At 40.6% G+C, this 27154-nt stretch overlaps 3 protein-coding genes across 4 annotated transcripts; 2 read left to right on the top strand and 1 right to left on the bottom strand.

The window, feature by feature from the left end:
- Positions 1-1007: 1007 nt before the first annotated feature.
- Positions 1008-11392, top strand: mapk14a (mitogen-activated protein kinase 14a). 2 transcript variants are annotated; one of them, XM_034538048.1, is made up of 12 exons: positions 1008-1430; positions 3818-3947; positions 4154-4212; positions 6189-6300; positions 6555-6584; positions 6834-6881; positions 6987-7101; positions 7192-7263; positions 8498-8577; positions 9720-9798; positions 10003-10176; positions 10310-11392. In XM_034538048.1, the coding sequence occupies exons 1-12, from the start codon at positions 1312-1314 to the stop codon at positions 10372-10374; spliced, it is 1083 nt and encodes a 360-aa protein (XP_034393939.1). In that variant the 5' UTR covers positions 1008-1311; the 3' UTR covers positions 10375-11392. The 2 variants fall into 2 exon arrangements, with proteins under 2 accessions (XP_034393939.1, XP_034393938.1); XM_034538047.1 differs by lacking the exon at positions 8498-8577 and adding an exon at positions 7986-8065.
- Positions 11393-11907: 515 nt separating this feature from the next.
- srpk1a (SRSF protein kinase 1a) lies at positions 11908-23121 on the top strand. Its single transcript, XM_034538046.1, has 16 exons — positions 11908-12011; positions 12619-12676; positions 15277-15404; positions 15598-15706; positions 15841-15928; positions 16270-16357; positions 16827-16933; positions 17400-17565; positions 17646-17671; positions 17812-18037; positions 18128-18496; positions 18678-18778; positions 19032-19139; positions 19310-19379; positions 20257-20349; positions 21754-23121. Exons 1-16 carry the CDS (start codon positions 11999-12001, stop codon positions 21936-21938), a joined length of 1935 nt encoding a protein of 644 aa, XP_034393937.1. The 5' UTR covers positions 11908-11998; the 3' UTR covers positions 21939-23121.
- A 227-nt stretch (positions 23122-23348) lies between these two features.
- Positions 23349-26517, bottom strand: lhfpl5b (LHFPL tetraspan subfamily member 5b). Its single transcript, XM_034537665.1, has 3 exons — positions 26109-26517; positions 24023-24262; positions 23349-23359 (listed from the first exon to the last, which is right to left on the bottom strand). The coding sequence occupies exons 1-3, from the start codon at positions 26515-26517 to the stop codon at positions 23349-23351; spliced, it is 660 nt and encodes a 219-aa protein (XP_034393556.1).
- Between the last annotated feature and the right edge of the window lie 637 nt (positions 26518-27154).

Raw genomic sequence — 27154 nt, 5'->3', positions numbered from 1 at the left:
TTCTGCCACTTGAACTCAAGTACCCCTTTCGATTTGAAAGGGTGTAGTGATTTGTACCAAACTTCTTCGCTAAGGACAATTTCCCCACTGTTGAAGTGGAATACTTGCTGAGAATTAATTTACGGAGCTGCTTTTCAGTCACTAGGAATCTTTAATACTTTGAACCTATTTCCACGACGAATATCGTGTAGTTCTTATGTAACAACTGAAACAGAAGAACAAATCACAGCTGAAGACGCTTTGTCATGACCTTTGAGGGAATCAAAGGCTATGTCCCAGTTCAGTATGCCAGAGACTGGTAGTTCGGTGCTATCTGTTATGTTCATGTAGCTTTATTATATATAAATAAGTATGAGAGGGATGCCCTTTTTTTTTTGCTTGATCACCTTACCCCCTAGATGTCTTTGCATGGACGGCCCTTTAAGACATCCTGATCAACCCCTGGTTGATTCGGGCAATGTGCTCCCATTGGTGATCCACAGCATCAGTCAACATACTTTTGCTTCTAAATAAAAAGTTACGTTTTTCGCATTTTTGCTGAATTGGTCGTCCGTATGATGTAAATTCATTTTAATTTCCTGTTTTTGTCATCTGATAATATGCACATTTTAAAACTGAAGTAATATTTCAGATTAAACTAAAAATATCGGGCGAAATGAATGATTTATGTTTCAGACTGATTTACCCACCATACGCAACAGTCTGTTCATCAATCGATAGAAGGCACATTATAAAAACGTCAATAGATGAAAAGAAGTCTCTACGTCAAATTAAAACAAATCGGAGTTTGTGCGTTTTTTGTTGTTTTAGTGACAATATACTTATTTCATTATTTTAGACTAGTCATTTTGAACTAGTGGATTACCTTGTTTGCTAGCGCTCTGATTTTTGCCGTTTACCTTCAACGATTTGGACAATTTGTTTAGGAGGTTTCTCTTTTCTATGTATTGCCTGAATGCAGCACGGGTTTCAGTTTCTGTCGTTTCGTAGGGTCCCGTTGTTTTCTCTCGCGAGACGTTGCGAGGTGTTGCAAGCGGGGTGAAACCTCGGGAGCTGTCTGAAGGCGAGCGGACAAGGGAACAAATAGCGTGAAGATTTAAAAACCTACGTTTAGCAGACGGTGACTCGGCTGTGCAGCAGTACTCAAGAAAAGGCAGCACCGTCACTTTCGATTATTTGAAGTTCTCTCACGACGAGATACGTTTAATTTCGCGTTACTTCTCGTAAGTTGGGTAAAGTTTTGCTGCACGGCTCGGAGTGCCCACCCCGGAGCAGAAAGTGGAGTCGGTGGTCGCACTCGGTTCTGCAGGAATGTCGCAGAAAGAAAGACCCAAGTTTTATCGGGAGGAGGTCAACAAGACGATATGGGAAGTCCCGGAGCGCTACCGGAACCTGTCCCCGGTGGGCTCCGGTGCCTACGGATCCGTGTGGTAAGTCCCTCCACGCGCTACTTTGTGAACGTTTGCAGTCCCCTAAACTTACCCTCCTCCATTCATTTAGACGAGGCCTGTGCTGCAAATGCTAAAGTTGAGTTAGCTCGCTCTGAGCTAGCAAGGTGGAGTCACGATGTTCCCTTCAACGAGAACACTTGTTGACTTGTTGTGCCTCTTGTAAAACTGGTATTTAACCCATCTAACTGGTTCTATATTCACACGAGCCGCATTGCAGGACGCTTCTCACTAACAATAACGACCAACGTACGCGAGTTTTTATCTGATCAGTGTGTATGTTAACGTAATAAAAGTAACAAAGCAATCACTTTTATAAGTAAGTTACGTAATGCAACTGCAGATTCTGTTCCCAGAGGCAACATTACTGATATGTGGTTTGGAAAAAGGGAGTTTATTTACATTATTAGTTTGAAATTCCACCAACAGGTGATGTAACCCGAGTAAAGTGGAGATGAGGTTAACAGATAATGCCATTGTTGGTTGGTGCTTATGTGTTTGGGGAAGATACAAATCCGTCAACCTTTTTGATGGTTTGGTTTATTAATAGTTATCTTGTAAGGAAAAAATGCCTGCTTTCAGGCTCTTAAAAGAAAGGATTTTATTTAATTGAAAACGTCAGTTTAAAAAAAATATTGTATTGACCAAATTTTGGTAATTCGTTCATTTATGAGAAATAATAAGGAAGAAGTGACTGATAATGAAAATGAACTGTTAGTTGCAGCCCTATTGTAGGTATGATTTTATATTGTAGTCTCATCTTAATATCAATAATGTTTCAAGCTTTAATGAAAACACCTATTTTTTAGGCAGCTCTAAAGTGAATGTTTTGCCTGAGGATTAACTCATTTGCAGCACAGAAGCATTCACATTTACAGAGGAGATGGTGTTGCCTATTGATTTGATTGTTTAGAAGACCTTGCTGCTGGTGAGGTGGATTCCCGTAATGCGTGGCAAAAGTGTAAGCTTTCATGGGATAGATCCTTTGCATTGGTCTGGTGATTAAATACGTTGTGCTAATACTATCTAGGACACAACATGGTCAGCAGTACACTTAATTTAGTGGGCAGATGTTTGTTTTGCAAATGGAAGCAGACAGCTGTGCTGTTGCTGGGCAATAGGATAATCTGTTGCTGGTCAGATTACTGTTTGCTCACCAGTGCATTGACAGTACACTGGCCTTGAATGTCAGTGTGTTTACATGGTCTAAGTTTACTGTGATTTTATATCGGAAACTGTTCAGCTTTGCTGTTGAGACGATACCTGCATACCAAAAACATTCACAGTCTATAGAAAACACTAATAATAACACGGTTGACGGTTATTTATTTCAGCTTCAACAATGTGTGATATTGGTGGATCCCTAGTCCCCCAGCAGTAGTTGCCAGTGTCTGTCTACTGGCTGAGATCTTCGTCCAGATGACCGTTTTCGTGCCGTTTCAGGAATAACTGCACCTGGAAATGCATATCACATGATGCACCATAAACCAGGCATGTGCATACTGGTTGCAAAGGGCTCCAACAGTAGCTGGCCTCTCCTGCATGTAGGCAGTAGGAGCATTATAGTATGCAGAATTAAACTGCACAATAACTGCTAGCATAGACCACAAGGACAGCAACGCCTGTAATTATCCATGTTGAAATCAATCTCTGGTAGTCGAGCCGGATGTTTGTTTTCTTTTGGGATAGGATTACATGATAGGGGCGTGTCATATCAGGGAAGGAGAAGTCGTGACTGATGAGACCCCAGTCAAGAAGCAAACATGGGTGCCTGCGTCAATGTTTCAAATGCCCAGACAAAAATGCAACTCTGGAGTTTTCAAACTAAAACAGCCTCAGCTGTTTTTACAAACATCTCTGGTTTAGTGGTTTTAAAAAACACCAGTAGTAGTGTGGATGCTAGGTAGAAAAAAAGTAATGCCTTTTTAAAAATGATGTGTGGATGTAGCCTGAGACTATGGTTAGGTAAGCTGAGCAGGAGAAAGTGTTGGGTTTGGCTTAGAGACAGTCAGCCTTTGAGAGTGCAGGACATACTGCAGGTGGGCCTGACCCCGACCCCAATCTGCTGAGAGATGACATGTTCTGCTGATGTCGCCCTTTTCTGCAACCTTCGGCAGCTCTTAATGCACCTAATTTGGTTTTGGGTCGCAAAACAGTTTTTCTCATGTGCCTAAAAAAAACAAACAAGCTTGCTTCTTAATTTAAGCTAATTCCTGGTGTGTTGATTTTCATACCATGTAGATTCTATTCTTGATATAAATTCATGCCGACAACACATTTTGTATGTGGGTACGGTTACAGTGACCATTATTTATTATTATTTCTGATGAGATTTCAGCTTAAATGTTGGTCCCCCTTTTTCCCCACAGTTCTGCATATGACATGAAGATTGGTTTGGAGATAGCTGTAAAGAAGCTCTCCCGGCCATTTCAGTCCATCATCCATGCCAAGAGAACATACAGAGAGCTGCGGTTGCTGAAGCACATGAAACATGAAAATGTGAGTGGACTTGTTTCTCTTCCCTTTTATTGAGTCAGATGCTAAACGGTCATAAAAACAAAGTTTAAAAAAAAAGTGTGCTTATGTAGTGCCATACAATGTGTTTGCTTATTAGGTTTCCTATTTACTTGTAAAAAAAGGTTTTAGTTGCTTCCCAATGTTTGTTTTCTTAACTCCTCTCCACAATGGTTATTACTCTTTTGCAGGTCATTGGCCTCCTAGATGTCTTCAGTCCCGCTACTAGCCTGAAAGAATTCAATGATGTGTAAGTTGAATGTGTTTGTTTAGAATAATAACGAAATCCCATGTTCACCTCAACATTTGTGCATGATTTAGAAATATTCAACAAACTGCAGCCTTTTAGTTTTGCAGCAGCAGACAATCCTAGCTGTGCCTGGGAAGCACCTGGAGATGGGCCAGCTGACTAAACACACTGCAACATTGCTTAGACTGTACACTCTGTTAGTTATTCACTCGCTAGCTGCTACTAGTTATTTCACCACCAGCTTCCTTCTCTTTGTTTCCTGCTCTCTGACTTGTGAAACACATTGCTGGCTAACAGATAGATATTGTTCATTGATATTACAGTTTGTTAGAAATGGGAAGTGGACAGCTAGACGGTGACTAAATCCTCAAAAGAGTGTGCTGCCTCCCCCACCATGTGTGGAATGTCTCCCTCTCTTCTCTACACACTGAGTGACTTGTTTTAAGATCAAATTGTGTTGGATTTCAGTTGACACCCGACATAAGAATGTGTCTCAACTAAATACTTTGTCAGATCTCTCTTCTCAGCTCATTTATGATTTCATACTTTATACATTCCTGTATGGAAATTTATCCCTCAAGATTCGGCTCGTCGTAATTATTTTGCAGCAGAGTGGGTGGTGTAGCACTTGCTTCATGTCGGAGGCCTTGCTCAAATGCATGGATGGGTTTATTGCTAATACCTAACATGCATGTCATTTTGTGTCTGAGGAACTACGGAGTTGCTGTTTATGTTGTCTCGATTAAGGACTCCAACGATTAATGTGTTATTTCATTCTTCCTGACTACGCTAGATGATGTACATGTGTGATGAAAGTCCAAGTAATGCAGTGTCTTTGTCAGTCATCCTGTGTTAGACTTCATAAAAGACAACCTCTGCTGGAGGAAACTGCAGGAAACCCAGGAAACATTTGAGGTCTCAAGTCCCCTCTACTGCTCCGAATGGGTTGTGGTTCAGATTAATTCATACTTATATTTAGAGCAAGCCACTGTCGGATCACCCAAGATACATTTGAATACAGAATGTAAAAAAAGCTACAGAAATTGACAGCGGGGGAAGTGAACTGTGCTGGACTTTTTTTCCTCGGTCATGTTCCTGAATAGGCTCTCTCCCATTCAGCTTGTCTACATGATCTTCTCATATTTTACATGACAATGTCATGAAAACGATGTACTATGGATAAATATCTTTGTGAATTCCACCAATTCCACTCTTCAAAGTCTGTGTACCATTCATGGGGATTACTCATGAGGAAATATGTATCTCTTTATCTGAACATCTGATGGAAAGTTGGAAATGTTCTGAATGCAGTATGGTATCCAGGAAAATCTCAGATATGCAGGTGCTTTAAGTATGGTTCCCCTTGGCTCTAAAAATAAAGACTGAGTCACAACGCTGTGGTAAGGCTCCTCAGAGCTCCTGTTTCTATAGGAGAGAGGAAAACAGAGGTCGCTATTTATATACCCCTTTTTTCCAAGCCGGGTGAACTTTGGAGTGTCTGTGTCCCTGTTTGCTGCTGAGAACACGTTTGAGTGTAACCGGGTGCTATTTTAAGACCCCGCTCTCTGTGCTGTGTGAGAATAGAAGAGTATTCATGAAGTGGGTATTTGTTGAGCAGGAGACTGATGAAGCAGCACATGGCTTTGTGTACTTTGACTGCAGCATCATGTTCTTGCCTTCCTTCACAAGTGCTGTTTGGGCACTTTAAACAACTGATGCAGCTCCATTAAGCCCATTTATGTGGGTGTGTTGTTAAATGGCATTTCATTTGGGCAGGGCTTGGCCTTTCAGAGCCTCTGAAAAGAAGGAGCAGCTAAACCGGTTTAAGCTCACATAGCCATATGGGAAATAAGATGATGACAAAATCTGGGGAAATATTTGAAAATATATTCATTTATCCATCTAGCTTTTTTTGAAATGTGAAAACGTTGACATGCTTTTTAATATTTGTCTATTTCAACTTTTGTGATTGGCAGGTATCTTGTGACTCATTTAATGGGGGCAGATCTCAACAACATCGTGAAATGTCAGAAACTCACAGATGACCACGTGCAGTTTCTCATATATCAGATCCTCAGAGGGTTAAAGGTGAGGTTTTGGAGAATAGGCTGTTTGTTTTCTTGCAATAGTTAGAGGAGTAGATTGATACCACAGGTATGAGGAGTATCAATAATCTCATCTAAATCTCAGCAAGAAAGCAAATGAGACTATTTCCTAAATTGTTTGATGAATCGATGGTTCCTACATTGCACTGCCTCTGACATTGCATGTTGCGGAAAATCAATACACATTTAAACTGATGATGTTTAACTTAATGCACATGTTCTCTTCCATCTATACAGTATATCCACTCAGCAGATATCATTCACAGAGTAAGTGGCATGTTTGTTTGACAAATGTCACTGTGTCTCTGACCTTGATCAAATAAAAGTGTCAGGGTTTATGACTTGTTCCTCTTGGTAGAGTTTGGGCCGTGCCTTGTATAAACACTGAAGGAAAGGGAAGTCAGGACCTTGTACATGGTGTGAATGATGTAATGCTTCCATTCCAAGAAGAGATAAAGATTTCCGATGTCAAAATTACACAAAATAAATCACTACATTTTGGCTTTTGTTTTTCAGGATTTGAAACCGAGTAACCTGGCGGTGAATGAAGACTGTGAGCTGAAGGTCAGTGAATAGCTGCTCGCTTGTAACGCATGAATAAAAACATGTAAATGTGAGTCCCCACATGTGAATTTTATACAATATTTTTTGCACTTCAATTGCTCACAGATTTTGGACTTTGGCTTGGCGCGGCACACTGATGATGAGATGACTGGCTACGTGGCCACTCGTTGGTATCGCGCCCCAGAGATCATGTTGAACTGGATGCATTACAACATGACAGGTAGATGGTGTTGAAATGATCTTCCCCGGTGACGTTTTGCACCTATACGTCATATTCCTAATGCTTGTGTCCTGCCTTTCTGTGTTTCAGTTGATATTTGGTCAGTGGGCTGTATAATGGCAGAACTTCTCACTGGAAAAACTCTGTTTCCTGGAACTGACCGTATCCTTTTCATTTGAGAGTGCAGTATGTTAAGAACTCCCACAACTGGAAAGACTGACACGCCAGTTGCATAACAAATCAAATGGGTTAAATGTACATTTCCATAGTTGTCAACTGATTTGTGATGTTTTTCGCCAGCACAGTAGCAGAGACTCATCTGCAATGCTTTTCCATATCCTCTCATGGAAACCTGCTTTTCTGTTGAAACATGATCCTGCCTGAGGCATTTTTTATATTAGAAATGTAACACAGATAGTACCTGTTTTCACACTTCCCTCTGGCTTGACACATGCCCTTTACTGCAATGTTTCCACTGGCGTGCTTTAACTCTTCCTACACGGCAGTATGCATCAATGGCTCTGGTCCACTCTCTGCCTGCACCCCTGCCAGTCTTTGCACGGACCTTTCAATCTGTGCTCAAGATTTAGTTTCTTTCGCTTCCCCTGGTTGTAAATTAAGTGTAAAGGGCTGTCAGCTGCCTCCACTTTTTTGTTTTTTTGGAAGCTTTCCACAGGTTACATTTCAAATACTTTATCCTGTGCAAACTTGCCTGCAGATTTTTTCTTTTGCCTCATCTCACGTGTGAAATATAAAGTAAACGTAGTGCCGTTTTTTTTTTTTTTTTTTTAAGTGAAGTTTTACAAGGAGGATGAAGACTAACGGGTCAGATTACAAGTTCTCCCTTGTCCAGTATCTGGTCTTCCTTTACCGTGTGCCGATAGACATTGATCAGTTGAAGCTAATCATGCTGCTCGTCGGAACACCAGGGCCTGAGCTCTTGATGAAAATATCTTCAGAGTCTGTGAGTTCAAAAAGACACCCAAGGTTTTTCTCTAACCAGTTTTCTGCTCCAAACGTGCCACTCTTTTGTGCAATACCTGGGCGTATCTGTTACCTAACTCACAGCATGTTTTCCAGCCTTCAGCTTTGTGGGTTTGAGTCTTGCTTTCTGCCTCTTTTTAATTGTGTGAATTCAGTTTGTTTGTCATGATATGGTTATGACACAGGTGATTGTGCTCTGGCTTTCACTGATTGATTGTAATGCAAATATTGTGTTGTGTCTTTCCTCTAAATCTTAACTTTTATGGTCACATTTTGCGCCAAAGCTTGAAGTTTGCTTTTCAACATAACATTGTAGTGCATCTTGAGTTTCGTCGCACAGTGTTAGATTGAGAAGCAGCTTCTTAACTTACTTTGCTCTGTCGCTATACTCCCCTTGACACAAGCTTCATAGATATAAACCAGCTTCAGCAGATAATGCGTCTAACAGGAACGCCCCCAGCATCTCTAATAAACAGGATGCCCAGCCATGAGGTGAGCCGGATCCACCGTTACCTTCTTTAGACCAGACAGTAGGCCGGGGTGGGAGGACAGTCACACCTGCTGAAGTAACTCTCTCGTTGCTTTTAAAGCAACGCAGCTGTTGGCTTAATATCCTATATTTATCCAGTGTTATCCCCAAATGGTACCATACATACTGTAATATTTGGTGCCAAGATTTAACTATGTTAATCTTAATTTAACTTTCATTGTCTTAAGTGATATGGCAATGAATGGGGCCACACTGATGAAAGCATCACTTCGTTGACTGGGACAACTTTTGTCAAGTCGGGTGTAAGGAGCAGCACGGCCACCAGGGTTCACTACTAGGGATTTAGGATTTTAGTTTAATCCTGGTAATCGTGTGTCTGACACGCTTGCTGCATGGGATTGTGATTACCAGAGGTGGCTCTGAACTTGTGTGGTAAAGGCATCTGTGTGGTTGCCATTTCACCCTGGTAGTAACAAATTGTCTCTTGAGAATTAAACATGCACACTGTGCAATAGCTAGGCTTTCTGTTGGTGATACAGGAGCTACTAACAGCACTTTCTGTATGAAAGTTGCTTTGTTCTGTGGGTTTCTTTCTTTTTTTTGTTGCCCATTTCTTAAAACTTGCTGTCTTGCTTCTCTCAATATGTTTGTGTAATTTACATGTTTTCCATTCCAAATGATAGAATATGTTGCCATCTTAATTTCTTTACTTTTTACAGGATATTTGGGCTAATTATTATCAGTTTTTAAGAAAAAAGTGTTTATCTTTAGTTAAGTAGTTTTGTTATTGAAAATGTATTGGAGTAGAATTTACAAAATCATGATGAATTGGATATTGGAACAAATAATTGCATATACACTATCTGTTTAAACCAGACAAGAAGACAAAGAGATTCACACCACAATGTTTTTCTTTGACACCTTGCTGTTGTGAGGCTGTTCGGGGTATTTCATACAGTGTAGTTATTAATCGAGAGAAATCTAAGAATTGAGCAGTATTTATTTGATGTGCAATAATTACCTGCAGGCAGAATCGGTAGCATAACGAAATATGTAAGCATTACGAAACGGGTGGTACTGAATGTCGGCAACATGTTGCTGCTGGTAGAAGCTGATATTTGATTTCCTTTATGCATTTTTGCAGGCCAGGAACTACATCAGTTCCTTGCCACACATGCCCAAGAGGAACTTTGCTGATGTGTTCATTGGTGCCAACCCACAAGGTAGTACAAGACATCTGCTGGTATTGGCTTGTAGGGCAAGACTTGAAAACTTCAATTATTATTTATGAATTCTAATAAATAGTTTTGGCTTTTGTTTGTGAATAATATTGGTTTGAACTAAACTTTTGTCAAAATACCTTAAACTACATGACCGGTTACAGCATAGATAGTTTGAGATTTAACTCCGTTGACATATTTTCAAAGCTGTGGACCTTCTGGAGAAAATGCTGGTTCTGGATACAGACAAGCGGATAACTGCATCCGAGGCTCTGGCTCACCCCTACTTCGCTCAGTACCACGACCCAGACGACGAGCCCGAGGCGGAGCCGTACGACCAGAGCTTCGAGAGCAGAGAGCTGGAGATTGAAGAGTGGAAGCGTACGTCATTATTCTACACAAAAAGTCTAATACTGTATAAAAACATCAACAAAGAAGCGTGTTCAGGTATTGATGTATGCCGTACTGACGGTATGGAATCCCTGATGTGTTTTGATCTTTTTAATTCTTGCAGGATTAACCTACGAGGCGTTGTGTAGTTTTGAGCCCCCGGTCTTTGATGAGGACGAGATGGAGTAACGCGACCCACATCGAGTCCAGCCGCCGACAATTTGTAACAATCCCGAACATGTTCATTAGTGCAGTTATTATTATTATTTATGAACCACTAATGTTGATGGACTGTTGCTGGGAAATGGCTCTTATTGCCAATAGCTGAAATCATCATTTTATATTCTTCAGATTTTATTATTATTTTTAAGCATAGACTTTGATGACTTGTCACTGTGACACTGATATGCTGAACCACCTGGACCTTTAGCTCTGCTACTTTGTTTAAAAATGTACAATTGAATAGCTTATATAAGCTTCTGTGTCCATCAATTAAAAAAAGTAATATGCTAGTCTGCCAGTCGCCCTGCCAAGCTGTCACAAACAGCACTGAGTCACATGAATTTGTAAAATGAGTCAGTTATCGTATATTTAAGAAGATATAGCTCTGAAGGGTTTCATATTTGATGTTTTTAGGTGTTTGATAATTTGAGAATGTGCCTGCTCTGTGTAGTCACTGACCGTCAGTGCTTACCAATGAAATTTCACACATTTTAATGTTTATTTTGATAGTTTAGATCCTCTGTCAGACTCTTATACATATTGTGGCTACACACGAACATCTGAGCCTCAACTGTTTAAAAAGGACAGTGCTATTCAACAACAAACAAATGCTCTATTCAAAACTATGTAAATATATGTGCATTATTTTTTAAATCTCTGACTTATCTGAGTTTGTTATAAAGCAATCACTTTTATTATGTACATCAGTTAAAATCGTTGCGTGCGTTTGTGAGAGTGTGTTGTTGGTTTACAGGAATTTAAAGTGTCATGCTAAAACCTCTAATAGAAATACTGCTTCAATGTTTAAATGAGGGATGTCCGCTGTATTTATACTTTGTGGAGGTGGTATTTATAAACAACAATCGAAAGATCCCGTAAATGTTTTCAGTCCAGCAGAGTAACTTCTATCTTCAGTCCTTTGTTTGACAAAATAAAGACTTATTTTTAAGAGACCTGTGTTTAAAAATAAAAAATCCTTGATTAATTTTGATGTGAATGTTTTGACCGAGAGGACAATGACCCACACATTTGTATTCGTTCTGTGGTCCAGCAGCACTTTCTTACAAATGGAAAATCCATTACTACATCAACGGTGTGTCTCTTAAGAGTCAAATGCCTACTAAGCCACGATTGCATAACACACAATGACATAATTATATTCAAATTAAAACATTGGTACAAAAAGTACCAATAAATTACAGTGCAGAAAGGCCAACGTTATGTATTTACAGTAATTAAAACACTTTCCAGATTACGGTTTGTCATTTAATGTCTATTTGTATATATCTATTAACCAAATTTAAGGTATAAAGGAGAAGCTGCTCCTGCCTATTTTTTGGACAACCACTTGGTAGCTTGTGTGCGATACTTATTTAATGTATTATCAGTAAATATAAAAACGTAACACTGGACATAACAGCGTCCGTGTTGACCTGCAGTTTCAGTGTTTCATAAAATAATTAAATGGTTCGGTGCTCAGGTGGAGACATCACTCGGGAAGCTCCCCCTTGAGTACACGAACCAGTGCGCACGCGCGGAACATTCGATCGTTGGTGGTGTAGCTAAGGGCTAAGCTACGGATCCAGCCAACATGGAGAGAAAAGGTAAATCTTTACACCAGCGCGCACCGTGTGAGAGACGTTAGTCCGCGTGTGAGTGTTGACACCGCGGTGGCTGTTCCTCTGCGGTCACACATGTAAATTGTAGCCGAGCTGCATACATTCAGAGGGCGGTTTAATTGAACGCGTCTGTCACGCACTGTTGAGCTACGTTAGCTCTGGACATTAGCTTCACTGGGACATGTCAGGATTATGTCGCTGCGTTTAGCTGTGTAGCTCTGTCCGTTTCACGCACAGCCTAAAACACCCACACCGGCAACCAGCCGTGTGTGTGCACCGACCAGACAGCGGAGTGACTTCGCGTCACGCTACCGCTGGTCCTTGTGCAGAAGTACCCGAGTGATGCCCGTCAGCTAGCTCAACGTTAGACCGCCCTTTAAAACCGACACATGCACCTGAAATGTGGCTTAGCTCGATATCGGTTGTTGTAAATACGACATACTACGGTACATGATGACCGCGTTCATGAGCTGCAGGGTGAGATGGCGCTCGTTGTGTCCTCCGCCTCAGACGGCGTTAATCTGTTGTCAAGTAGACAACAAACGGCAACCAGACAATGGCGAGATAATTGGTCACTGGTTTCTTTTGACAGTGCTGGCACTCCAGGCGAGGAAGAAGAGGGGGAAGAAAGCAAAGAAGACCAGCAAAAAGTGAGTAAAAAAAAGAAGAGGAGATTGTTGTTTGTTGCATTTTGAACGTGCTGCTCATGGTTTAGGTGTGAACCTGCCACAAGGTCCTTCACTGCATGCACTTTATTTTGGTCTGTTCAATCCAATGATTAGTTAAATAGTGTAAGACTAATTGACATATCGGATCGTGAGGTTGAGCACTCTGGGTTGGTTTAACTAGCTTTCCATATTTGCATGGGGTCTAAGTAAGGGCATATCGCCTCTTTCATTTGGACTGTTATTTAAGATATAAGTTGTAAGCTATCCGTATAGAATGTGCTGTAAGTAGTGCCTGAAAGCAGCCACCCGAAGGCCATGTTCTACTACAACAATAGTTTATTAATGATTGTATTAAGATAAAGTCACATTCAGGATGTACTCAAAATATACTACTCAAGCATTGATCTCTACTAATTGTTTTGATGCACCTCACAATTTACTAATAATGCCATCAGTGGCAGCCACTGTAGTGTTACATAACAGCCTGTGCTATATTTAAAACCAGAGAATGAAGAAGCCCACATCAGCCCACCGATGCATGGCGTTTCACTGAAAACGGCACAAACAAATAGGCATGTCTCTTAGGCAGAAGAATCATATATTTCTAAAAAGCTAAATTTAACTTAAAATGGTGTCGTTGCATGCCACGATTATGCTTGCATGCTGAGCGCCATGTCGATAGAGGAGCACCAACACTGTAGAAACTGTAGTTCAGAATCAGTGGTCAAATATTAATTTAAGTTAATTAAGCCTCTTAGGGAAAACGTACATCGGAGCAACTTGAATATTCAATGCATAGTTTCCTTCTCACCAAAGTTGATGAGCACCAGAAAAAAATATGAGCATCCACCCAATATGAGAGCAGCCATGTATTTCCTTTTCATGAACATTTTAGTAATGGGAGTTTTGTCTGGCTTCACAATTAAGTAATGATATTCCTTTAATTCCATCCTTTTATTCATTCTTTAATAGTCAGTGAAGAGCTGTGGATGAGCATGAGATTAATTAATACCAATTTGTTTTTTCTTCTACAAATGTTTGATTTAATTATGCAATAATGTAAAAATAATCAATGCATTAAAAATAGAGAAAAACGGCACACAAATCCAGTATTCAGTTCAAATAATTGAGTAATTAACAGCAGCTGTTTGTGCTTTCATTCGTGCACAAGCATGCCTTTAAACTGCTCTGCTTCAAATAACCTTGTCAGGCGCGAGTAAGTAGGTTGCAGATTATGTGAAAAGCAGTAGCTCATTTGTGAGACATTACAGACGAGTTTGGGAATTTATTTGAATGAGACCTCAGCTCTTGTCTCCCATGGTGATGAACAGCCTTAATCTGCTTTGAGGAGGAAGTAAGATCAGACTGTTTGGCTTTCAAGTTAATATCAGGACGTGAACTGTTGTTAAAGACAGATTATAGGATGTTACACATAAATACACAGGCAAAGTGCTCACATGCCAGATTTCTTTTTATTACGATATAAAATGACTGAATGTTGTTCTGGGAATAAAAACCTGATCTTTTTCTGACACATTAGCAGTCAAAGATCCTCGATTGTGCTTGGTTGGAACGCCAGAATCGCTATATTTCTATTTCTCATTTCAAGAGTTGTAAGTTGTATGACTGAATTAATAATGCATTAAATGAGAGGTTAGTCTCATTAAAATTGGATTCATCCTCTTATGAAGATCTTTATATATTCAAATTATACACATTTACCTCCTGTCGTTCAGTGAAGCCAACGTTGATAAATTGTTAACTGCAATCATGGTCAAAACACCCATAACTACAGATTTTAAAGAATCCAAATATTTAATATGCATATACTGTATATCTCTCTAATCGCTTCCTTATTAATGATGAATATATCTTTTTTTTTTTTTTTTTTCAACCCAGCTGCAGTTATTTGACCCTAAACCTAGTAATTTGTTATAGATTTGTTTCTAGCAAAACCAATCTGCAAAATTGGTTTCAACTCCAATCTTGCAGATTAGCTCATTTTAATTATACATAATTTATAATGGTGTTACACCTTTAATTTAGATCAAAAGTGTAGATATATTCAAATGGTTAGAAATGTACATTTTTACACAGCTGCTCTATTATGTCTTGGAAACGCAATAAGCAGATTTTGGGTGTGGTTAGGGTTACAGGGTGGAGGGAAATGAAAGATAACTGTTCTCTCTATAAAACAGAATTTACCCTAGTTACAAATTTAGGTTTATGCAATTCAATAATTAAGTAGCCAGGCCTGTGAAGTTTAATACTTACAGCTGCAGTGTAGAACTTTTGTCCCACATCCACGGTGTGCTGGCGCGGGAAAGAGGCCACAGAACTCTCCAGAACAAAGACTCCAGAAAACTGCCCCATCCAGACAGCATTCCCTGTCAGCAATAGGCTTAATCAGCATTGTGTGAACTCGTTTGACAACAGCCTGACTTCAACAGACTTTTAATAATAAATAAAAGTCCTGCTCTACAGCTTTAACATACTTCTGTTCCCAGGCAGAAGATAATATGTAAGGTACTCTGTTCCTAATGAAGTCTAAGCTGGTTTGCTTGCATGTCTTTGCCCATTAGGCAGACAATAAATTCCAGAGCTCGACAGCATCTCCAGCAAGAAGCCTCGCCTCAGGAACCCGAGGAACCTGAGGAGATCCTCGGCTCTGATGATGAAGAGCAGGAGGACCCCAACGACTACTGCAAAGGCGAGTCTCTTCTTATTCATCATGCTTACCTGTGGAAAAGTGTTTGCGCCATTTACATTGAACAAACCACCCCAATAACTGAGTTATACCACTGAGTTGCTTTAATTTATCAAAGATAAATCACAATAAAAAGAGTATTGCCTTTTATTAGTTAATTGACTGACTGACTGTAACATGCATTTTCAACTCTTAGGTGGCTACCACCATGTGAAAGTAGGAGACCTTTACAATGGAAAATACCATGTCATCCGGAAACTGGGCTGGGGACACTTCTCCACCGTGTGGCTCGCCTGGGACATCCAGTATGAGAACAACTTTACTACATATTCTTAGTGCATTCTTAGTTTTGTTTTTGAGGCCTGAAGTTGGCTACAGATTCAGTTGCAGCTGACTCGGTGCTTCCTGTTAGCGAACATTACTTGCTTTGTGGTTGCAGGGTGAAGCGGTTTGTTGCAATGAAGGTGGTGAAGAGTGCGGAGCATTACACAGAGACAGCTGTGGATGAGATCAAACTCCTCAGATCCGTGAGTCGATGAGTTATTGGCACACAGAAAGTTTTGAGTTCAAATTGGAAAGCAGAGTAAATGTACTGATCAATGCTGACACCGTGATCACGGTTCATAATAACACGCATAACACGAGGACAACGGGGTCTTTCTTGCAGTGAAAGACATTACAGACTTAAATTAGTGTGTTACTCTACAGACAATACTGTGTCACAACAGTCAGTCAGCGTGTGTTGAAGTAGTAATACATGACTACAGATAAAGAGACATGCATGCCGACCCTGTATCGGCCCAGTCTAACATTAGTAAGTGTGAATCCTGATTGTTTGCATTGCGTTGTTCTGTTTATTTGTTCTCAGGTGAGAAACTCAGACCCCAATGATCCCAACCGGGAGATGGTGGTCCAAATGGTAGATGACTTCAAGATCTCTGGTGTCAATGGAACCCGTATCCTTTCAAGCCAGATTAAAAAAAAAATGTTTTAAGGATTCAGATTTGCTCCTTTTTAATTTCTTCCTGCTGGAAAGAATAAAGCCTGTTAATTCTTAGAAAAAAATGCTCTAGGAAAGGGTCAGATCATTCTTCCCCTGGTGTCAAATTTAGCTGTGAAAGCAGTATGCAAGTAACAAAGTAAACAGATGAGGGTTTTACTGAAAATAACCTTGTGTGTCAAACACACCGCCTATCACAACTCTTTGGCTGAGTAAGATCCCCTGAATGCCACAGCGAGTGCTGCAGCTGTAATATGACACTTCAAAACAACACTCCCCAGTGTTTGCACTCTTTTTTTAGAAAATGCTAATGATCATCATTTCGGTGAATGACCACAAGGCCTCAGCATGTTTCAGCAATCGTTTTCTTCGAATGGGTTTTTATTTTGGATTACTTGTTTTATCTTAACTGCTGTGATCTTCAGATGTCTGCATGGTGTTTGAGGTGTTGGGCCATCACTTATTAAAGTGGATAATAAAGTCCAATTATCAAGGGCTGCCCCTGCCTTGTGTGAAGAGCATTATAAGACAGGTAACATGAGACCCACAGTCTCCCACCTTTTGTATGCTGACTGACTCCTGAGGAAGGTTCCGTTGTAGCTTCCACTCATTCACATAAGCCAGGTAGCCTGCAGGGTGTGACTGGTGGAAACCTGTCGGGGCAGAGTATTTTGTGGTTGTATTTTTCTTTTCAGTCAAGGAGCTTTTGTTGTAACTGATTTCAACGATGTTGATGTAGACGTTGCCATTAAGTATTGCTCTTATTTATGCTTTTGATAATTGTTGTGGTCAAGTCTTTAATTTCATTTTCTTTTGCCAATATTTGTTTTCCTATAAGGCACCACTGTGTATCAGCTTTTTAGTCAATTTGTTTCAACTTTGTGAACAATTAAAAGAGAAATGGATATATTTTTTAAAGTATTTATTTTTAATCAGTTCATAAATACAGTGAAGCTTTTACAATCGGTCAATCATTTTAGAATTCACTACTTTTTCAGGTACTCCAAGGCCTAGATTACCTGCACACAAAGTGTCAGATCATCCACACAGACATCAAGCCAGAGAATATCCTGATGAGTGTTGATGAGCCGTATGTCCGGAAGCTCGCAGCTGAAGCTACAGAGTGGCAGAGGGCTGGGGCACCGCCTCCCTCTGGTTCAGCAAGTATGAGACAAACACTTCATTTGTACATTCATGAGCTCTGTGTGGTTACAGTTTGTACTCATCTGATATTCTCTTTTCAGTAAGCACAGCACCTGCTCCAAAACAGGTACAGCCCTTTTGTATTATTTACCGTTTGCGTAGAACGTTAGCCTCCCACATTTTCAGTATAACACACATTTAAAGCAGTCCCACAATTATGTATTTATCAATGATCACCGTCTTGTTTCTTATATTCATCACTGACAGACAGTAAAAATGTCCAAGAACAAGAAGAAGAAGTTAAAAAAGAAACAGAAGCGTCAGGCAGAGCTGCTGGAAAAGTGCATCCTGGACCTCGAGGAAATGGAAAAGAACACAGAGACACGAGAGGATGAAGAAGATGACGATGAGGACCCACAGTCTCCAAAGGGACGAGCCTGTGCTCCTCTCAGACGGGTGTCTGTTCTGGATCTAGGAGATGAGGAAACAGAGGGTAAGAAGTCACGATTGTGAGACCGTAATAAAATCCTTGGTACGAGTCATTTGCAAAGAAATATCACTGGTCTTTTCTTGATAATTTCAGAGAGCAGTGTGAATGCAGATCTCATGAGGGTGGGACCAGAGGGGCTGTTGGAGTTTAACTGTAATGGCCATGTGGAGGCGGACCAGAGACAGTCCCAGTGGAGGGACGAAGACCAACACAATGGCAACACAGAGCCCACAGAGAAATGTGCCATTCAGGAGGAGCAACAGGCGGAGGAGTCCCCAGTTCACCTCATCTGCAACGGTGTGGACTCGGCAGATCTCAAGGAGCTAGACACTGAGACTGAAGGCAGGGGCGCTCACAGCAGTGGAGTAACTGAGAGACACCTTCCTGTTGGGCTGGAGGAGGGAGAGCTGGAGCAAAGCATTTTGCAGGGGGAGGATGAGGACGGGCCCGAAAGCCTGGATGGTCAGTCAGACAAAATCAGTACATCTAGTAACTGTTTCTTTAGTAGCTGTTTGCTCTGGATGGGCTGTTTTGGAAATGTATTGAAGGCTCATCCATGTGAACATTAATTGTTAAAGCTCTTCTTTTATTAGATGTTTTTTTCCATTCTTGTCTCTTTCTCTCTCTCTCTACTCTGTTGTAGGCAAGCTGACAGCAGGAGCCCTGCTAGTTAACCCCCTTGAGCCACTCAATTCAGACAAGATCAAGGTCAAGATTGCAGACTTGGGAAATGCTTGCTGGGTGGTGAGTAGCCTGCTAATAACCTGAGGGATTTCCTGATTAGGGATGAATCCTCCAGCTAAGGACACATGCCGTGTTATCTCGCTACCAAAATAGAAATACTTAAATCTTCCATCCCGTTGTTTAATTTGTTGTATTGATTTAAGTTTTTAAATTGTATTGAAGATGAAGTTGGATACAGTTGTCCTCGCCTCTGTCACACTCGTATATTTTGGAATCTATTTTAAGGATTTGTTTCTGTCTCTCCTTCGCTCAGCACAAGCACTTTACAGAAGACATCCAGACGCGGCAGTACAGGTCTTTAGAGGTGCTCATCGGTGCTGGATACAGCACACCGGCCGATGTATGGAGCACAGCCTGCATGGTGAGAGATTGCACTGTCAACTGACGACCAACACACCGTATCAAAACCAAAGAAAACAAAACATCCAATTTACCTTGAGGTGTTATGAGTGTGCAGCAGGTGGAGCCCGGGAGTAAATCCCATCAACTGTTTCCTTTGCAGTGTTTCTAATGATTTTGTTGTCTCCTCAGGCCTTTGAGCTCGCCACAGGGGACTACTTGTTTGAACCACATTCTGGGGAAGATTATTCCAGGGATGAAGGTATTGCTGGGACTTCCTCTTTCGCCATTTACACCTGCACAGAATCAATCCTTATTACATATTTAATAGTATCTTTTAAATATATGTTTCACTGGTAAGATATTTATCATTGGTGGCAATTTATTGCTACTGTGAAAAGCTTCATGATGTTTTTTTAATGCCATTATGAATTACAGTGATTTCAAATGGTCACACATTTAGAAGATATGTAGATGTTAATGATGAGTACCAACATTCCTGTGTTTATTTCCTCTAACACCTCAAACCACCTTTGCCACACTGGAGACGGGGCTATCTCTGATTTCCTTGCTCATCTTTTCTTCATCTCATTCAGCGTCATTGTTCTCGTCCTCACGCTTTATGTAAATGTTGGCTCGCTGCTTAGTTTTAGTTTTTTGTACTGACTCGATACTGTTGCAGCATGTTTGGTCTGTGCTCAGATTCATTGGTAAATGCCCAGCAGCTGTGACTCCGCTTCTTCACATTCTTCAGTACACAAACTCATGAGGCTATTGCTTAATTCTTCAACAGCTTGCACTGTTGTGTGACCGTTTAAAAAAACACTAATCACTCATCCTGTATCAGAATCTGCTGTACAAGTGTGTATGCCTTTGATTGCTGTGCTTTAAGTCTTATCCGTCTGATTCAATCTTTGGGGTTGTTTGTTTTTGTATATGAAAGTGAATGGCTTCATTTATTCAAATGTTTGAAGCTTTTCATGTGAAAAATAATATAAACTTCCCATACTTATGCTTCTTGTCATACAAAGCTGTGATCATCCATCATTCCTAATACATTGTTCCTCATGTTTGCCATCCGTTCTCCACACTGTTGCCCTCTGACTTTATATCTCTCCTCTGATGTGCCTCATTTCCAGACCATCTTGCTCTCATGATTGAGTTGCTCGGTAAAATCCCTCGTCACTATGCTCTGAGTGGGAAATACTCACAGGAATACTTCACCAAGAGAGGTATGCCACCTCTCTGTCTGTGGCTCGCTCTGGGAACGGTGGATGGGAGGAGGAGGAGGAAGAAGGTTCCTGACAGCACATACGTTGTTGGTGTATGCAGGCCAGTGGGCAAAAGAATGAATACAGACCAATTAATTTGTTACTTTAAACAGTGCCATCAGACATTATTCATGTGTCAGAATGTCTGTCTGCTTGCAGAGTCCACACAGCGCCTCCTTAGTTGTTGCCAGAAGTCTGGATACTTGATACTGTATTGATCCGACTGTAGGGGAATACTGTTGGGATTGTTTCCTCCATCGGTTGGTCAAATGTTTTTCTTACTAATAGACCGGGATTGTATATGATATACAGTAGTACGTCATCCAAAGGGTCCCTTGCTTGAAATACTTTGAGAACATTTGTGCTCCAGATGGCTCCTCTGTCAGGCAGCCTTCACTATGGAGTCTTGATACGGTAACATGTGTACTGATTTAGTTTTTTTTTTTTTTTTTTTTTTGACATTGTGTTTAAAGTGCGAGGAAAATGTTGACCTTCACAAAAATGAAGATAAAGATCCAACAGCTTTATAAACATGTGTACAAACATGATTAAAACACTGCCATAACTTTGCGATTGAAGGACAGGCTTAACGGTTAAAGGCTCACTACAGATTTTTAGAAAGAGCTGATTCCACCCTAGTTGTATAGATTTATCATCGACAATATGTGAATTTTGTTAGTTTCTGACTGCCGTGACAACATGGAAGCTATTGATTCTTGACACATGGAGCTGGAAGAAGTTTAAGAACCATCCAGCTCTTGTAATGTCTGGTGGCCTGTTTTGATAGCCTGATTTCGAGCTGCAGGGGTGTGCACCCCAACCCCAGCAACAGTCTGGCCTCGCTCCTCCTCAGCCCTCCGACCACACACCCAGAGTGGGCCTCTGACCGGGACGCTGTCTGACGAATCTGTTTGTCTTGTCTGTCTTGCCCCTCTCCTTGCAATCGTCTGCCGTGTAGACCATATAGCGCTGATAATTGAGCTGCTGGGGAGTGTCCCACACAAACTCATAATGACTGGCAAATATTCCAAGGATTTTTTCACCAAGAAAGGTAAAACAATCAGTGTCGAGATTAGAAGAGGTTGTAAAAATCATGCCCTAGAGCTTCTGATAATGTTTACACATAGCTGTTTTATGAAATTAAATTTTTTTATTGTTAAAACGTTTCCAACATTAGGTATTACTATTCAAATATTTTCTGTTTTGGAAATCCATTGCCAGTAGTTGAAGTAAACTATTTAATGTTTCTCATATTTCAAGGTTTGAATATGCTTTCACAGACTTGTCGTTCGTAGTGAGTTTACAGATGCTAGAGTGTTGTGCTGTATTCCTGCATGGCTCTTTGACGCAGTGCTGTCTCTGCAGGGGATTTAAAACACATCACCAAGCTGAAGCCGTGGGGCCTGCTGGAGGTGCTGGTTGACAAGTACGAGTGGCCCCGTGAAGAAGCCGAGTGCTTCACGGACTTCCTGCTTCCCATGCTGGAGCTGATCCCAGAGAAGAGAGCCACTGCTGCAGAGTGCTTGCGTCACCCCTGGCTCACCCTCTAGTGGAGACCTCAAGCAATTGCACCTTCCTTCCCTCCCACTCTCTCCAGAGACTGCAACAGATCACTTTCCAATTTGGGCATATCGAATGAATATTTATTTCTCTTTTTTAGTTTTGTTTCGTTGATTTGGATTTCTTATGTTCTTGTTATTGAACTGATGTTTGCTTTGTATTGGTTGGTTCTTCTCGGTGTGATGACGTCAGGAATCCAGTGGTTTATATTACTTTGTGGTCATGCTGGCTCCAATCTGCTGTGCTCCGTTCACCCACCCAACTACGCAAACCTGTTATTGTACTGCTAGTGACTCTTCCTTGTTTGTTACACTCCTGCACTAAACAAATTAAGGATATGTAGCCTTCCCCCCTAAAACGATCTGCTATTACTTCTTTTCTCGTACATTTTCATTAGTGCGGTGTGTTTTTTTATTTTTTTTATTTTTTTTAAATAATAATTTGATCTTATTAAACATGTAAGGTAAACATTTTGTATTTGTAAAGTAGGCTGAGGAAGTTGCACACTGGGCTGACATGTTAACTGACTCTGGTAATGTTCACAGCATTTCTCCAGACAGTTTCTTAGATACATCGCTGTCAGATATTGTAGGTCATATTATTTAGCCATAACAAATCTGTTGTCATCTGGTACTTGGTGTGGTTAGTTAAATATAATAAATGAGATCTTTCATTCTCATGGGAGGCTGGTATTCTCATACAACTAATACAAATCAGGAATCTGTTTTGAAGGTTTCAAAAAGACAGACATGTTAAGAAGCCGTAGTCAAAGGAAGAAAACAAAAAAAGTGAAAATGAACTGTATATATCTGTACCAAAGAGTTTGCCTTTATGTATATTACAGTTATGTACAGTTTTTAACAAATCTTATATCTTAGCTAAAGATATTTAGCTGGGTAGCTGTGTTTTAATAAAGAGTATGGAAGATGTGTTCGAGCTCAGTTGTATGTATGGCCAACTCTTCAATAATGTCTCTGTTTTTACCAACAAAATGGTGATATCTGATGTTATGTAATGGTGTCCCAAATCAATCATATCAAAATCACCTATGTATCTATTGAGCCTAGGTAACAGCAAAATGTACATCAGTGTCAGTTTCAAGAACATGGACTTTGTGTAAGCTGTCAATTTACAAAAACACACCATACAATAAAAACAGATGTTCATACAATACAAATGTGTCCAGGTTGTTTCTCGAACTTTATTAGGTCTTTGACATCAAGTACAGAATTGAAACTCTACTGTTATTGCTAGGGTTGTGAAGCAGTAAGGGATGCTATACTTTCAATTCAGAGAAGGTCACAACTACTCGTCAGGTGAGCAGTTTGACCTGAACTACATTATGACAATTCAGGATGCTTGTTCATTGCATCTCAATCACTCCTGAAGGTCCGTGTTCATCAGGGGTTTTCTGTAAAAGAGGGAAAACGTTCTTTATTTCATAGATTTAAGACACTGGGCCTTGGTTTCCTCCTAGGTTGCAACACACATGTCTTGCTAATATTGACAAAGTTGAGGTAAGATTTGTATTTTTTACCAATATTTAAGATAGAAAATGTGTATTAAATGGGATACAGTAAGTAAGAAACATACAGTAAATGGTCCTTGTTTAGCATTTCAGAATGTTTTATGGTTGTGAATGTATACACGTTTAATTAAACCAATCAGAAAAGAGATGGAAATGGAGTATTTATATATAGTTGTATTTGTATATCCTTCCCTGTGATATTTGTGAAAATCCAAGATTATCTCCAGGAGTGGCAGAGGGAAAAGCAAAGTGTAAGCTTCAAATCATGTCGCAGTAGGAAAAGCAGGCGTAAATAATAAAATGATTGATGGCTGAATTCCATTAACGTGTAGCTGCTTCAGTTTTCGGGTCCTGGTATCGTGGACGCTGGCTCATTGTCCCAACATCACGGCTTAACAAACACTAATGCTGTTCCTTCCAAGTCAAAATGTCTTCTGTGAAAAAGGCCAACAACCAGCATACAGACTCCACAAACCAGGCTCGAGAGGAGACGTGGTTTCCTCCGTGCTTTGCTCCATGCCCTCCAACTTCATCTGTTTTCATTACCTGCCCCTCCCTGCACCTCGAAGTCTTCCGACAGCAGTTTGTCCTGACGGTTGCCGAGAGTGAAGGACAGAAATGCCAGGATGAGGGCGTCCAGGATGCTGATGATGGCCAGGATGTAGGCCCAGCGCACCGTGCAGTTCCCCAGGCTGTACTTATCCGTCCTCTGGCCACACATCCTCTTCACCTCCGGAGAGTCCCAGCCGTCAGGGTAGATCATGCAGCCCATCACCATCAACACCGCTGCGGGGGAAAAAGGGACACTGAAATGCTCGAGCCTTGGAATAATTACCCTTGTGTGCTGTTACTTTGCTGAATAATTATAATGGAGGTAATTCTGGGCCACTGGCGCAGGCTAAGGCATGATGTAACCCCATAAAGTGCCAGAGGTTTAATTTATTAATGGTGCAGCAGCAAAGGATGCTCAGTTGGGCGGTTTGCTATGAAAGTTCTTCAATGTTAAATGCTCTTCATCTGGTAAAGAGTCCTCTGGGTTTTTGCCACAGTTCCTGTGCAAATATAAAAAATCTGAATTTTGCAGATATGGGCATTCCAGAAGTGTCAAGTTAGATACTGTAGTGGGGTAACGAAAACTGTACTATCGTAAGATTTTGTGTTTGAAGTCCATTTTAATTTATATGCCACTCCATTTTAGAGGAAGCAATTGTAGTGTTTACTTGTTCTAGTTATTCTTTTACACTAAAACATATTCAGAAGTCTATGATTTGTAAGCAGTTAAATCAGACATTTCCCCTTCTAACTTCTCAGGGGGTTTCATTTAAATACCTGTTTGACGGCCCAAGAGTAAAACGTATCCATTAGTTGACAAAAAAGCAAAGTAGTAGCAAAAAACAACAGTTTTTTTAAATGCACGAAATTATGTAACTTCTTTTTGTCTCACATTAATCATCTCATGACCTCTGAGATTTTTCTGGTGACCCTTTGGAGGGGCCTGACCCCTAAGTTGGAAACCATTAGAAAAAACTACCTGACTGTCTCTAAATGCTGCTTACGCATCGTGGCATCAGTATTACAACGTTATTATGATAATATATTAGTCACAGCAGACACATTTACTGTAGAACAAGTACTTTTATTTGTGATTATTTATGTACATTTAGTTGATATATCTCTGATAATACTTCATCCTTTCTTTGGCCCTGGTGTGTTACAGGTGGGAGTTTTGATCAGTTAACAACACAGCAACACCTGATCTTATTACATGTAACCAATCCACCATCAGAGGTGTCAGAGTCTGTGCTGAAACTGGATCCTTTCTTGGCTTTCCCAGTGAAGAACAACACATCCAGTACAAACACACACCTCGCAAGAAACCCGAGAGGTGAGAAGACGAGTTTATCACACTCTCACACAGTTTAGAGGGAACCGTTCAACTCTGAATATGAAAAGCAATAAACTCATTTGTTTTTTAAACCCTCATCTTAAACCCAGTATACTCTTTACTAACTGCATGACTATACTACCACAGTATACACAATGCCTCAATGTCAATAATCTAATGATATTTTATGGGTTACTCCTGGTTTAATCCCAGATGATATCCATCCTCAATAATCAATATTGATTCATGTTTCAGCTTCACTCAAGTTCAGTATCAGTTCTGTACTTCAAAATAAAATGTGATCAAAATGCACCCTACAAAATAAAACAGAATGATGTATGGCTATATGAATAATTTTTTTTTACCATAGACTGTGGAATTCTACCCCAAAGTATTGTTGTTAATTTTGTCATGAGATGCCACCAATGGTGGAACAATGTATCTGTTTCTTTATACATACTGCTTTAGTATGCATTCTGCATTCAAAAAGTACTCACAGTATGTATTAAATGTAAATGTCCTTTTAACTGTCAAAAGTGTAAAAGTGATCAGCTGACTCGAAACTTTAACTGCTTCATATGTTGTTGAGCACTTTAATCAATAACGATGAGTCATACTTGACATAATGATTATACATTTATTATCTGATATCTTAATCCGAACAGTAACTATAACTATCAAACGAATTACGAGGACTTCAAAGTACAACCTAACCTCAGTGCCTTAGAAGACCACACTCCTCCTCACCTGAGGCCAGCTGCATCCACGCACAGATCTTGTAGACGTTCCCGGTATTGCAGAAGAAAAACAAGCTGAAGCAGACCATAGTGGCCACGATCAGCAGCATGGAGGTCCCCACGAAGAACATGGCGGTCCTAAAGGCTGGTGAGGGGATGGAGGCGAAGTCCAGCACGCTGCCCTTGCAGACGAGCTCCGAGGTGAGCGCGTTGCCGATGCAGTAGTTGAAGAGGCCGAAGTAGCCGGCCTGCGGGGTGTTGACGCTGTCCCCGATCCAGTAGGGCTGGATGAAGACCACCATGGTGATGATGACGAAGCAGATGGTGAACACGGCCCACATGACGCCGATGGCTCGAGAGTTTCTCACATAGTTGGTGTGGTAGATTTTAGCAGCCTCCTGAGCCGGGAGCAGATGCATGTTAGCTTGTCTTAAATGGCCCCTGTCTTAAGTTACTGCGAACAAATTCATTCACGTTTTTAAACTCAACCCACGTGTCCTGAGGAGCCTTTAAACTCGCCACAACACACACAACACGCGCTCGTTACAGCTGTGGCTGCTTTGCATTGCAAGACCTGGCTCAGGATTCAGCACCCCGGACAGCACCCTCACCTCTCTAATTAACGACGTGACTCTGACGTCAGAGATTGACAGAAGGAGCAATACGATCACCATTGAAATACTTTTACAGTATTCAAAACTAGGAGGTACAAAGAAGCATGCGTAGAATCAACACTACAGCTGTGTTATATAATTAAATAGCACGTACGTTTGGTAAACGTATCTGTTTCCTTGGAAAGCCAAACCTGGTCTTTCCTTCATAAAAAAGATTCAAATGATCAGATCGTCAACAAAACTACATACATGCACGATGTTTAGTGGTTATTTTTGTATCTTCACTGCAGCATTGTTTAGTTATTCTAATTGAGTACAAACTCATTTTGATTCCGATGTTTTTGATTGGCATACTGTTACATTCAGGAAAAACAATTTGTTATCACAGGGAAAATAAATTAAAAAATGAGCATATTCCAACTTTTATTCATTTATATCAAAT

The sequence above is a fragment of the Cyclopterus lumpus genome, chromosome 7 (genome assembly GCF_009769545.1).
Source record: "Cyclopterus lumpus isolate fCycLum1 chromosome 7, fCycLum1.pri, whole genome shotgun sequence".
Lineage (NCBI taxonomy): Eukaryota > Metazoa > Chordata > Actinopteri > Perciformes > Cyclopteridae > Cyclopterus > Cyclopterus lumpus.
This window is presented reverse-complemented; position numbering and strand designations above follow the sequence as displayed.